The sequence below is a fragment of the Falco biarmicus genome, chromosome 7 (assembly GCF_023638135.1).
Source record: "Falco biarmicus isolate bFalBia1 chromosome 7, bFalBia1.pri, whole genome shotgun sequence".
Lineage (NCBI taxonomy): Eukaryota > Metazoa > Chordata > Aves > Falconiformes > Falconidae > Falco > Falco biarmicus.
Window position 1 is genome coordinate 37,702,538 of NC_079294.1, and position 12,496 is coordinate 37,715,033.

General features: G+C 36.7%; 1 protein-coding gene across 8 annotated transcripts in view; it reads left to right on the plus strand.

Annotated features, from left to right (window-relative positions):
• The window catches only part of LOC130152705 (kinesin light chain 1), a 71,755-nt gene that overhangs the window by 42,461 nt on the left and 16,798 nt on the right, over nucleotides 1–12,496 (plus strand). For all 8 annotated transcript variants that reach the window (XM_056346688.1, XM_056346689.1, XM_056346691.1 and 5 more), the window contains 10 exons: nucleotides 1,822–2,052; nucleotides 4,068–4,146; nucleotides 6,097–6,322; nucleotides 6,848–6,935; nucleotides 7,667–7,768; nucleotides 8,428–8,601; nucleotides 8,754–8,853; nucleotides 9,732–9,781; nucleotides 9,874–9,941; nucleotides 11,878–11,986. In XM_056346688.1, the coding sequence (XP_056202663.1) occupies nucleotides 1,822–2,052; nucleotides 4,068–4,146; nucleotides 6,097–6,322; nucleotides 6,848–6,935; nucleotides 7,667–7,768; nucleotides 8,428–8,601; nucleotides 8,754–8,853; nucleotides 9,732–9,781; nucleotides 9,874–9,941; nucleotides 11,878–11,986 (1,227 nt within the window). The remainder of the gene's footprint in view (nucleotides 1–1,821; nucleotides 2,053–4,067; nucleotides 4,147–6,096; nucleotides 6,323–6,847; nucleotides 6,936–7,666; nucleotides 7,769–8,427; nucleotides 8,602–8,753; nucleotides 8,854–9,731; nucleotides 9,782–9,873; nucleotides 9,942–11,877; nucleotides 11,987–12,496) is intronic.

A 12,496-nucleotide genomic window follows, 5' to 3' on the forward strand; every position in this document is an offset into this window, starting at 1 on the left:
GGACACTGTGGTACAGACTGTCAGGCCTTAGTATATTATATGAACTTCAGTTCCTTGTATTGGAAGAAAATACCAGAAGATATATGGGATGCAATTGCAATAGTCGAGTTACTCTTTATGGGTGCCTGAAGAAGAGTGAATGAGTAACTTCTCTCTCAGAACTTTGAGATGGTATTGGCACTCTGAAAAGCTAGTTCTTTTTCTTCACTCTTACCTGATTTCATCAGCCGCAGTTGTGGATGTTGGTGCCTTGTTTGCCCCACATGGTGTTTTGTGAACGGTGGCACTGAGAAGCCAAGAAATTTGCAACTGCTGCTTTTGTTAGGAAAGCAATTATGCTTCAAACTATTACTCTCAGACCTGATAAGCCTGGTCTTCCTGCGCATTTTGGGTTGCAACAATGTAATTTTTTTTTTATTTGCAGTATTTAAATTAAGATATGGAAATATTTTATGGATGTTTTTGTGACGTGAATGTAGGTCTGATGACATAAGTGTTATTTCCATGAAAATGAAACTGACTTTGCTGAAGGAACTAATCAAACTTTTATTTCAGTTAATTCTAGAGGGTAAGATTACAAAGGAGTTTAGTTTGCCATTGTTGCTTGTACAGTGTTTGAATACTGACCCTATTATCACTGATTTCTTTTGTGCATACTTTCTTATGTTACAAATGCCACTGTTTGACTAGTCCAAGTAATTTAAATTATTGACAATTTTGAATATGTAAATAGGTAGATGCCGAAGTATGGAGATTTGGACTGGTATTAGGAATTTATACCTGGAGGTTTTCATGCCTTTATAGGAAAAAGTGGTTTCTAAAGGCTTGATGTATTTTTTGAAAGCTGAAATTTCAGTTAAGGACACTAGTTTAACATGAAATACTTAGTTTAAAAACACTTCAAGGTAACTTTGTTTTAAAGAAACATGAAATTGAGGTGGTAAAATGCTAATAACTTGAGGATATTGAACTCATCTAAAAGATTTGTATTATCACCAGTGGCCCATTCTTACAAGGTGTGCTTCCTGTAAAGGGACTGCTGTCAGCTGTTCTACGTGTATCAGTGGGAGGTTATATAAACAGAGAAGGGAGAATATCTTCTGTATGTACTGTTCGGCTTTCACTTAACAAGCTCCTTTTTCATTTAACTTTGTTTAGCAAAAAACCCAATCCAAGTAGGCTGCTTTTATGGCTGTTCTACTTTTTGTCTGTAACGTGACTGTTCAAATACAGTGAATGTCTACACACTCAAGCTTATGATATGTATGTATAAAGTGCTTACATAAACTGTGTGTTCAGTTGCATATTTAGATCTCAGCAGTATAATTGTCCCTTTGAAGTATTATCATTATGCTGAGGTGTTCATCCTTATGAATTGTAAGCATGTATATGAATCCTTTTTTGTCTGAAAGCTGCTAAATTAGAGCTCTGTGTTCTTCAGTTATTTTTGTGTTCCTTCAAGTTAAAAGTATCACTGCTCCATTTCATGGAGTGGAACAAAGATTTCAGTTTCAGTAATCTAGTTCAAAATTTTCATATATTTTAAGATTATATGTAATCTTCAGGGAATTCTAAAACAATTTGATTTCTGATAGCATCATGGAAAACAACCATTAGTAAAGAGTTCCTCTAGGTTAATTCTGGCTGAAAAAATGGTAAAAAATGTTAGAGGAAAAGTGAGAACCAGATGTATAAAAAACAGAAGTGTGAATGTTTACCAGATTTCACAGCTGACATAGGTTTTAAATAATAAAAAGCTTATGTTAAATACAGAACTGCATTGTACAGAAAGTATGTCATGTGACACCTTCTCCTTTTTAGGTGATGATGGCCTTGTCAAATCACTTAAATGCAGTGGAATCAGAGAAGCAGAAATTGCGTGCTCAGGTTCGCCGGCTATGCCAGGAAAATCAGTGGCTACGGGATGAACTAGCCAATACACAACAGAAACTACAGAAAAGTGAGCAATCTGTGGCCCAACTGGAGGAAGAAAAGAAACATCTAGAATTCATGAATCAATTAAAAAAATATGATGATGATATTTCACCATCAGTAAGTAGCTGTATAGTGAAAAGCACCTTACATTTACATATGTGTTGTAACCTGCCCGCTTACCAAGAAATGACAGTTAGAATAGTTTTATTTGTCTGTCACATAAACTTGTCATTAAAATGCTTACCTTCTACCAGTGTCACATAGTTTGCAGGAAGATTCTGAGAGTTCGGCTCATTTTTATTTTAAGAGAGTACATGTTTTGTTGTGTGTAGATAGTAAAATACATATGAGAATCAAAATCCATAAATATTTAGTATCATATTAGCTGAAAAAAAAGAAACCTGAACCAAACAAAAAAATTCCTTTTGTAAATTCAACAGTTTATATAAGTGAGGAATGTAAAATATTAGAGGTCCTAAGTACATAAGGGACTTGGCTTATTTTGACAGCAAGAAAAATAGTTAAGTTTTGTCTAGTTATATCTGTTGAGAATTCATACTAAGATAGGATGTTACTGAACCCCCTTTCAGGACCTTCTGCCAGACTTTGTGATCATCTGCATGTTTTCAGTTGTGTTTAGCTAGCCCATTGTGTTACACGTTCTTAGATTCAGAGAGAAAATGGATACGATTTTAATTTTCAGAAGTAATTTATCACTTAAAAAGACTTCTGAATTATTTGCCCTTCTTGGTATCCTTTTATTTTGTTTCCTTAAGTTAGGTAGCACTATAGGGAAAGATCTCATTTTGTGCGTTCAGACCTGCTCAGCTGTGTCTTGGAAAGAACTGTTTTCATAACCAGTTATTTTAGCAACATAATGGTTGTAAATGCGTGTGTGTTAGTCATGCTTAACTAAATCCTTTCTAACGTATTATGAGTAGTGAGAGTTGTTTTGGTCAATTGCATGCGGAACTTTTCAGTGCTATTTCATGAATTGGTGTTTATTTGTAGCTGAATACTTCCAGTGAAGCCAGTTTAGGAAAGGGGTAGGAGGAGGGAATATTAGGATTTTGATGTGCTAACTGTTGAACTGTAATCTGCAGATGGCCCAAATAGCACCGTTATTTGAAGTTTAATTAGCAAATAGGGTCAAAGTAAGCAAAGCATTTTATGGACATATGGACAATCTCTGTTGTTAGCCGTTGAAAACAGTCAATTGTATATACTCAGTATGGGGGTGGAATCAGCACATTTAAAATTACAAACTTCCCATCTGAGATCTAGTCCAACCAATCTGCTGTTTTTGCAGAACACCCACTTTGCCACCACTGAACTTGAATGCCAGCAGCAGCAGTTGTCTGCTCATTTGTGGAAAAGGTGTTGGATGAAGAGCCAGAAAAATAGGATTGTGTTCTGCTCCTGGGTCTTCTCCTTACTGAGATTAATGTTTCTGAGAACTTCAACTGTTTATACTGTGTAGATTTCACATTTAAGAAACAGGATTGAGGGATGATCTGTTACTTTATTTTACATAATTGTGGGATTTGGAATGATCTTTGGATGTTTAAGAACAGTATACACTAATGGATTGTGCAGAAGTTAATATGATTCTGGATGGAGACTATTGGAGATGACTCCCAAGCAGGTTTTTTTTCCTTTCTGAACCTTAGAGATCACAGCTGCAAAACCTATTATTTGTATAGAAGTTGAGTACTCAGAAATGGAAGTCTCTTTATTCCTCCTCCTTGCCCATCTATAACTTTGTTTAGAACTGAAAAAGTACAGTGGACAAATCTGTGTTCAGTAGCGCTCACTCTTCACTGGGTACTTTCATAAGGTATAATGCCTCTGTGAGAATAGCAGATGCGTTCTTGTGTGCTTAAATTGAGACTGAAATCTAGGAGACCTGATTTCTATTCCTGGCTCTTCTGAAGGTGTCCTGTATTGTTTTGGGACAGAGTATGTAAATACATTTGAACATAAGACCTTCATAAAACTTACATGAGAAATGTTATTCTTGTCAATTACCAAGTTCTGGATGTAGAGTTTTCCTTTTGGTGATTAAATGGACTGTCCCTTTATGCCTTAGATTTAAGCGTAACAATTTGTTTGGGTTTGGGGCTGTTCTATAGGAGGATAAAGATACGGATTCCACCAAAGAGCCTTTGGATGACTTATTTCCCAATGATGAAGATGACCAAGGACAAGGAAGTAAGTACACTTCAGATTACAATGTTAGTGTATTTCTGCAATGCAGAGTATAAAGATGCTCTTTACAAAAATGAATCCATGCTTAGTGTCCTCTGGGACACAGCAGCAGTGGTGAATGCTTCTGCTAAAATAAGGAAACCAGTCATTGATACACATTCTGTACATTGATGTGTATAGAACTGGGGCTTAGGTTTTTAAAGAGTGTTTACTAGCTGTTACAAAGTTCTTGGGACTGGCTTCTGTTCAGATTTGCCCCGCAGTCTCTTTCCTGTGGGCCTCAGAATGGAAAAGGTTTGTTCCAAGTGACTGAGGCGGATTCTGAAACATTGAAGTTCTTCGATGGTCTGACCAGATGGTGAATTCTGTTACTGACCTTTTTAATGATCTGACTTAACATTTTGGGGCAGGTTTCAGTATGAAGCCTTTCTCATACAATCTTTTGTCCTTCGCTAAGGTTGTCTTCCTTAGTTTTACTACTCATTCTAGAAGTACTGTCATCAGGTCAGAAGGACTGATGAATATGCAGTGAAGTTTAAGGTAGAGATTTGGTGGTGTGATTGAAAGAAGCCATTAATAGATAAGCCTCGCTTAGTGAAATGTTCTGTCATATGGGTGTAAAGCTGATGCTATATAATGTATTGATATTGTAGTGTATATGGAGCGTGCTAGTAGTACAATGGTTCTTAATAGACAAATGACTTCTCAAAAAATGTCTGAAGTGTCCCACGTTTGTAATCAGCATTTTCAAATTTCCTTTATGGGCACATACACAAGATGCACTACATTCTTGATAGCATGGTAATGCTATCCATAGCCAGCAATGGAAGGAGGACTTGAAGAATTTAGAATAGGTTAATGTTGACCGTGAATTCTCTCCTGAGTTTTATCCTTGCTTTCCTAGAATTTTGCAGCAGGAAAGTTGAATGGCAAAGCTGCATATATACCTGCATAGTCCCTTTACCTTATTTCACTTTATAATGTCAGTAATTTCCTTGACCTTCAGGAAAAATACTGAAATGCTTCAGTGCTGTGGTAGGCAGTGATTGTGGGTGTAGGCTTGGAATTGTGTAGTTCCACTGACATAGAAAGGCTCCCAGCTGCTGTGAGAGCATTTTGTGCTTAACAGAAAGCAGAGAAGAAAGTCGGGCTCACAGCTGGAGGGAGCCCTTACCCTCTGTTGTCTAGAATTTAATGCAAATGAGTAAGAGGGAATTTTCTCACTCTTCCCAGACATCTCCCAAATGAAGAGAAAAGGGGTAGCAGATTTTTGGGAGGAATGGGAAGGTGGGTGTTGCAACAGCCAAAGGTTAGGAGCTACTGGAAAATGAGTGGCCAAGCCCTGAGGGTTATTAAGTAAGACCTGACTGTTGACACTGACTTTGACTCAGTGTCTTTTCTCTTGAAATTGTTATTTGTGGCATCCAGGGTGTTTTAATCCTTTATGTGCCAACCTGAAGTACTCCTTGGTATAGCAGACAAAGGGAAACAAAAAGAATTTGTATGCTTAGAGAAGGAGAGTAAAGGAGGAAGGACAAATCATTTGAGCTTTTCTGCAGGTATTTGGCTTGTCTATGATAATGTTCCTTTCCATAGGGAAATGTCAATATTTCTAAGTGCAAAGTTATGATATGATCTTGAGAGTTGTTAATGATTTGCTGGCTGAAATAGTGTCCTGCTTTCTTCATTGGTTTATTACATTTGGCCCTTTGAGCTAATAGGAGTGTAAAATAATATTAATACAATACTGGACAGAATACGAAGAGTAAATGGTCATATTTTCACTGTTGCTTTTCATGACAGCATGACTGCTGTGAAGTATTTTGTCTAAAAATACTGCTTTGTATTGAAGAAATAAAAGCGAGTCTCATTTTGTGTCATTGAGGAGTAACTTTAGATGTTTTAGTTACAGTCATCTTTTAAACAACTTGAGATCTTGTGAATTTCTTTCAGTTCAACAGCAGCATAGCAGTGCAGCAGCTGCTGCCCAACAAGGTGGCTATGAAATTCCAGCAAGATTAAGGACCCTTCATAATCTTGTTATCCAGTATGCTTCCCAAGGTAGATATGAGGTTGCTGTACCTCTCTGTAAACAAGCTCTTGAAGATCTGGAGAAGACTTCAGGTCATGATCATCCTGATGTTGCCACGATGTTGAACATACTTGCTTTGGTGTACAGGTTTGTATACTGACATAGATATCTATCAGTTAAATAATATTTGGCTACAACCTGTTAAATGTTCAGACTAACATTTTTTGACTGTTTTTATTTTCCATTCCATTTATTGTCCATTCCCTGATTTTTATTAAAACTCTCAAGAGGGTCCTGCAATATTTGTATGTCTCCCTGTACTTAAAAGTCAAACACATTACTGCATTGTTGCCTGCGCCTTTGCTTTGGCAATGAAGTTGGGATTGATACTTTTTCCTTTTTTTGGTGTCTATTGAGGGGACTTGTCTTGATTACTCACTTGCAGGTAGTCTAGAGGTATAAATTGTACGGTGTAAAGTAGTAGTAGATGCTAGTCCTCAGCCAGCAAACAACTTTACAGTTACAGGCTTCATGTTTTTACTTCTTGATTTCTGAATATATTATCAATTATTTTTATTTTGTACTAGCAACTTTAGGCCATTATTTAAGTCAGCTTCATTTTTATGACTTTTTCTGAATCGCCAGTATTAATTATGACTCTCTAAAATTTAGAGACCAGAACAAATACAAAGATGCAGCAAATCTCCTGAATGATGCCTTGGCTATCCGTGAAAAGACTTTGGGCAAAGATCATCCAGCGGTTTGTACATATGCAATATTATATGTTTAGTTGTGTTTTTCTCTGAATTTTTTTCAACTCATTCTAATATTAAACTCAACAGGAAAGTTTTTAAGACCTGGCATATCTCTAAACAGTACAGGTAGGAGGCCAAAATGTAACACTCTTCGCTTTCTCGTAAATACTTAACATATCTTTTGAGCATTCTATTCAATGCAGTTTCACCATAAATGATATAGTTGATTTGGGATTGCATGGATTTTCTGTGGGAAATTAATTTGTGGGGAAAGATTTTAAATTTCTTACTGAAATCACACTATTAATCTCAGATTGAAGGGGTACTTCTGATTTGTTCTACTGCTGCTTTTAAATGAAATGTGTAAATCAAACTTTTGTACTTGGTGCTTAAAATTAATGTGGTATCTCACTTCATGTAGCCTGTGTGAAGCAGGGCATCTCTGATTATATATGTGAGAGGTAGCTTTGTAAGAGAAGAAAATACGAAGAAACTATATGCACTAAATGACATTTCCACAAATGAAGCAAAAGTAATCTCTTGATTTTTTTTTTTTTTCTTTCCTCATTTGTGTATGTATGCATTCAATAATAATTATTCTTTCATTTGCAAATTTTAAGAGGTCTATCCTGTGCATGGAAAATTTGAAAACATCGATGCATTGCAGATGTGTTCATTTATCAGATATTTGTATCAGCAAATTCCAGTGTAATTAATATATCTCTACTGTTGACAGGTGGCAGCAACTCTAAACAATCTTGCAGTACTTTATGGTAAACGAGGAAAGTACAAAGAAGCTGAACCATTGTGTAAGCGAGCTCTGGAAATCAGAGAAAAGGTATGAGTAAGAGAATACAGCACCTTTTAGTGGATTTTTTTGAGGGAGAGGGCAAAGTTTGAACACTACTTTTTTTTTTTTTTTTTTTTTTTTTTTAATGTTTGGTTGGGTAGATCTGCCGGATAAACCACAGCGTCAGCAATGCCCAAGTGGTCAGCAGTGTCTGAAATTTAAAACACTCATAAATTCCAGTAGTCCTGTGGAGCTGCTGGAACACTCTGGGTGTATTCTAAATTCTGTATCTTGTAATTAACCTTCTTTACCTTTTTCTGTCCATTTTGATAGTTAATCATTGATTTGACAAAGCATTGGAATTTATAATGAAACAACATTAACATTTTTAAGTTGATTGTTCTGTGACCACATGGATATTTATTCCAGTCTGTGAGACTGAATGCCTGCATCTTCAGGCTTTGTATAATGTGCTGCATATGATGTTATTATACTACTTGCATTATTCTTATGAGCAGTTCTGCAGCATTCTCGGTTTGTTACAGAACTGAGTAACTTTCATATCTTGCAAATGCAGATTTTACTTTTGTCATCCTTGCGTTGAATTGATGAGCAATAAAAATTAACAGGTTATTTCTAAATTATGCATTTCTAAACCCTGATATGATGACTAGATAATATTTTAATATAAGGTATTTAATTTTCAGGTCCTGGGGAAAGATCACCCTGATGTTGCCAAACAATTAAATAACTTGGCTTTACTATGCCAGAACCAGGGTAAATATGAGGAGGTTGAATACTACTATCAGAGGGCACTGGAAATTTACCAAACCAAGCTGGGACCAGATGATCCAAATGTTGCAAAAACAAAGAATAACCTGGTAAGCCCGTTATAAAGTAAATCTAAGAAAGTAAAATTTTCTGATTAATTAAAATGCACTTTTATTCAACATGTACTGTATTTATTGTTTATCAAGCTAAATAAAACAGTGTGCTGATATCTTCTTGGGGTGTGTGTGTATTTTGTTTTTAGGCATCCTGCTATCTAAAACAGGGCAAATTTAAGCAAGCGGAAACTTTATACAAAGAGATTCTTACTCGTGCTCATGAACGGGAATTTGGCTCTGTAGATGGTAAGAAACCGAGTCCCTAGATTTGAATGTATGTTTCATGTTTTTAGTTGTTGAGAAAGAGAAATAAAATCTGTGGGAAGTTAATTGTATCCTGATGAAAATTGTCTGCTTGAGGAAGACTTAAAAAGTAAGATTATAGATGCGTTGAAATACATTCATCATAAGAAAGTATTTAGATACAGCAGTAATGTTTGATGGAAAGGGAGAGCTTTTCTTACAAGAGGTAGACTTGGTAGGTTTGTGTTTTATGGTTTGTGTTTCTGGCATAATTTATCTTATGCCAAACCAAAAACAATTTTTGTATTTTTACAGTGGCAGAAAAATGTATGTCACTTTCCAGTCACAGGAGAAAGTCAGTGCAGGGTATTTAATGATAAATATATTGTTAATGTGAGTCCTCCATTAATACTTTTAAAGAATGGGGAAGATACCTTTCAGTTAAGAATTGCACCGTATATTGAAGTTGAATGCCTTATATTAATTAGAAGTCACAGTGAAGAATTTTCATTGCATTCCATGATGGTAGCATATGCACCACTTAGTAGATGTCAAAACAGTTGTTATGATGAAAGAAAGAAATACGTGTTTTCTAGCATAGAACTGGGCACATGACAAATCGATGGCAGCAAATGCTGACTTCAAAGGTTCTCAGAGGTAAGGGTTTCTAAGTTCAGATATGAATAGAAGACAGACTGTAGAACTAGAAAAGAAGAGGTGCAGGTGCATGTTTATTTGTCTCCTTGTAGTATGGACGGTAAGGTTTTTTGTGGTGGTAATAGTTTAATTCCCTGATTCACAACATCGTTTCAGAAGGATGAAAATCAATAAACACTTTGTAGCTTTGTAATTCTATTAACCGTTTTCTTCTGTTTCATCAGATGAAAATAAGCCTATTTGGATGCATGCAGAAGAGAGGGAAGAATGCAAAGTAAGGACATTGTCATAAGTGGGTTTTTTTTTAGCTTTTACTTGTTTAAGTTACAAATTGGTTAGTTTTCTTCAATGTTACTTTTGTTTTAGGGAAAGCAAAAAGATGGCACATCTTTTGGAGAATATGGTGGCTGGTACAAAGCTTGCAAAGTTGACAGGTGGGTAACTTCTTTAAGGACAAACACCACAGCAATTCCCAGTATCCAGAAATGTCAGATTAAAGTGTATTTAAAAATGAAACAACCAGCTGCTTGCTTAGGACTATAAAAACTATAGTACTAAAAATTCAGGCCCCAGGACTGGGTTTCAGGAGTACAGTAGCAGTTTTCAAGTCCTGAGGCATCTCTTAACATAGGCTGGCTAGACCTAGTAAGTGACATAAAAAATTCACCAGTTGTGTTCTTGGCAATCCTTCACATGGAAGCATAGGTCATCTTTCTTTCTTTTTATACCGTTGGTTGGCATACATGCTCTCCCTGCCCCCAGCAAGATCTGTAGATAAGAGTGCCAGAAGCAAAAAGGAGACTGCAAATAACTGAGGCTTGTTTTCTAGTTGGCACAAGAAAACAAGGTTAAACTGCCACAATTCAGCATTATGTCAGTTTCTATAGTTTGAAGAATATCACAGAATCATGAAATCACTTAGGTTGGAAGAGACCTTTGAGGTCATCAAGTCCAGCCCTTGACCCAGCACTGCCAAGTCCATCGCTAAGTGCCTCATCTGCACATTTTTTAAACACCTCCAGGGATGGTGATTCCACCACCTCCCTGGGCAGCCAGTGCCAGTGCTTGGCCACCCTTTCGGTGAAGAAATTTTCCCAGTATGCAATCTAAACCTCCCCTGATGCAACTTGAGGCCATTTCCTCTTGTCCTAGCACTTGTTACTTGGGAGAAGACATGGACCCCGACCTCACTACAACCTCCTGTCAGGCAGTTGCAGAGAGCAGTAAGCTCCTCCTGAGCCTCCTTTTCTCCAGGCTAAACAACACCAGTTCCCTCAGTGGCTCCTCATAAGTCTTGTGCTCCAGACCCTTCACCAGCTTCGTTGCCCTTCCCTGGACACGCTCCAGCACCTCTATGTAGTGAGGGGCCCAAAACCAAACACAGTATTTGAGGTGCATGTATATAGTTTTGTGTGAAAGAAAAAACTTTAAAATGAAAGAAGAGAAAAAAGGACTTCAGCTTGGATTACACTTGGTGAAATATTTTTTTTTTGCTTTAATTTTATTCCCTAACTGCCTTTTTTGAAATGTGCAGGTGTAAGAAAAAAACTTCACCTAGTACTGAAAATGCTTGGTGAGGGTTTCTTGTTTCTTTAGTGTTTGAGTTCTTGTATTTAACAAGCAACAGAACCTTTGTACTGCTGAAATCTGCTCTTTTTTTCTCCATCCTGAACTCTGGGTGCAATATGTTTTGTTGGTTTGTTTTTCATGTACTAGTTCATTCTAATGCATGAGGAAATCTTTTCTCTGCTGTTACTGGAGCAAAACTTGACGCAACAATACTGTGACTGAGCTAATTCTCATTGTGTCAGTGAAACAAAAATGTCTTCTTTGAGAGTGAGGCTTGTTAATGGAATGTAAGATTTTTATTTTTTTCCCTTTGTTCTAGTGTAGTTTGAATGCATAGAACCTGCAAATAAGTATTAAGTAAAAGCTGATGAAAGGAACTGTTAGTTTGTTTTGTGACTAACTAATGGTCACTGTATGCATGAGTTAGGCCTATTTTTCTGGAAGCTTTGCAATTATTCAGTTGAGCACACTCAGATTGGGATAAATTTTCACCTCCAGGTGCATCTGAGAAACACAAGGATATAGTACTCCAGTTTTCTCTTGAGTAGACCTAGAGGCTAGTTACTAACTTCTAGTTCCAGGGCTATTGACTAATCATAGTGTCAGCTGTTAATGCACCTTGAAAGGGGTTAACAGTTTTTTCCAGGTACATGGAGTACAGTATAGTATATTTCAAGAGAAACTTACTAAATAATTACAAAAATATAATAAATACTATATTAATTTAAGTTTTCATTATTTTGTGAATTGAGAAGGGTTTAGCGTGTGGTGTATATACTTTTTTTTTTTTTTTTTAAATAGTCCAACAGTAACAACTACCTTAAAGAACCTTGGGGCACTTTACAGACGACAGGGCAAATTCGAAGCTGCTGAAACATTAGAAGAGGCGGCAATGAGATCTCGTAAACAGGCAAGTATGAAAATTCACCTTAATGATACTGCTGCATTGTGGTCATGCAGATTTTCAACTTCAGTACCTTATAGGAGCAGAATATATAAAATTCTCACTGTTCAGAGTCTGGTGCCTGACCAGTCTGAACTGGTGATAAATTGGATACCATCTTAACCACTTGCAAACTGGTTAATTGCTAGGGCAGTGGCACCAGGTAGCCAGGGTAATGATTCAAATTAGGAGTGAAATTATGTGGAAAATGGAAGAGAAGAGAACACTGTGTTGGCCAGCAGTCCTCAATCGGTTACGTCTCCTGGGAGAGAGACCATACTAGGGTTAAATGGAGCGTTTCTGTTGATAATCTTTTTTTGCCAGTAATGCTCCTCTGTTTTTAATAAGGAGCTGTCAAACTTAAAAATGTTCTGTTCTGCATACAACTGACTGGTGCAGACCTTTAGAAGACCCTTATAACTTTATCAGTCACTGTTCCTGTTACTTTTGCAAAACAATGGGATGGATATTACAGTT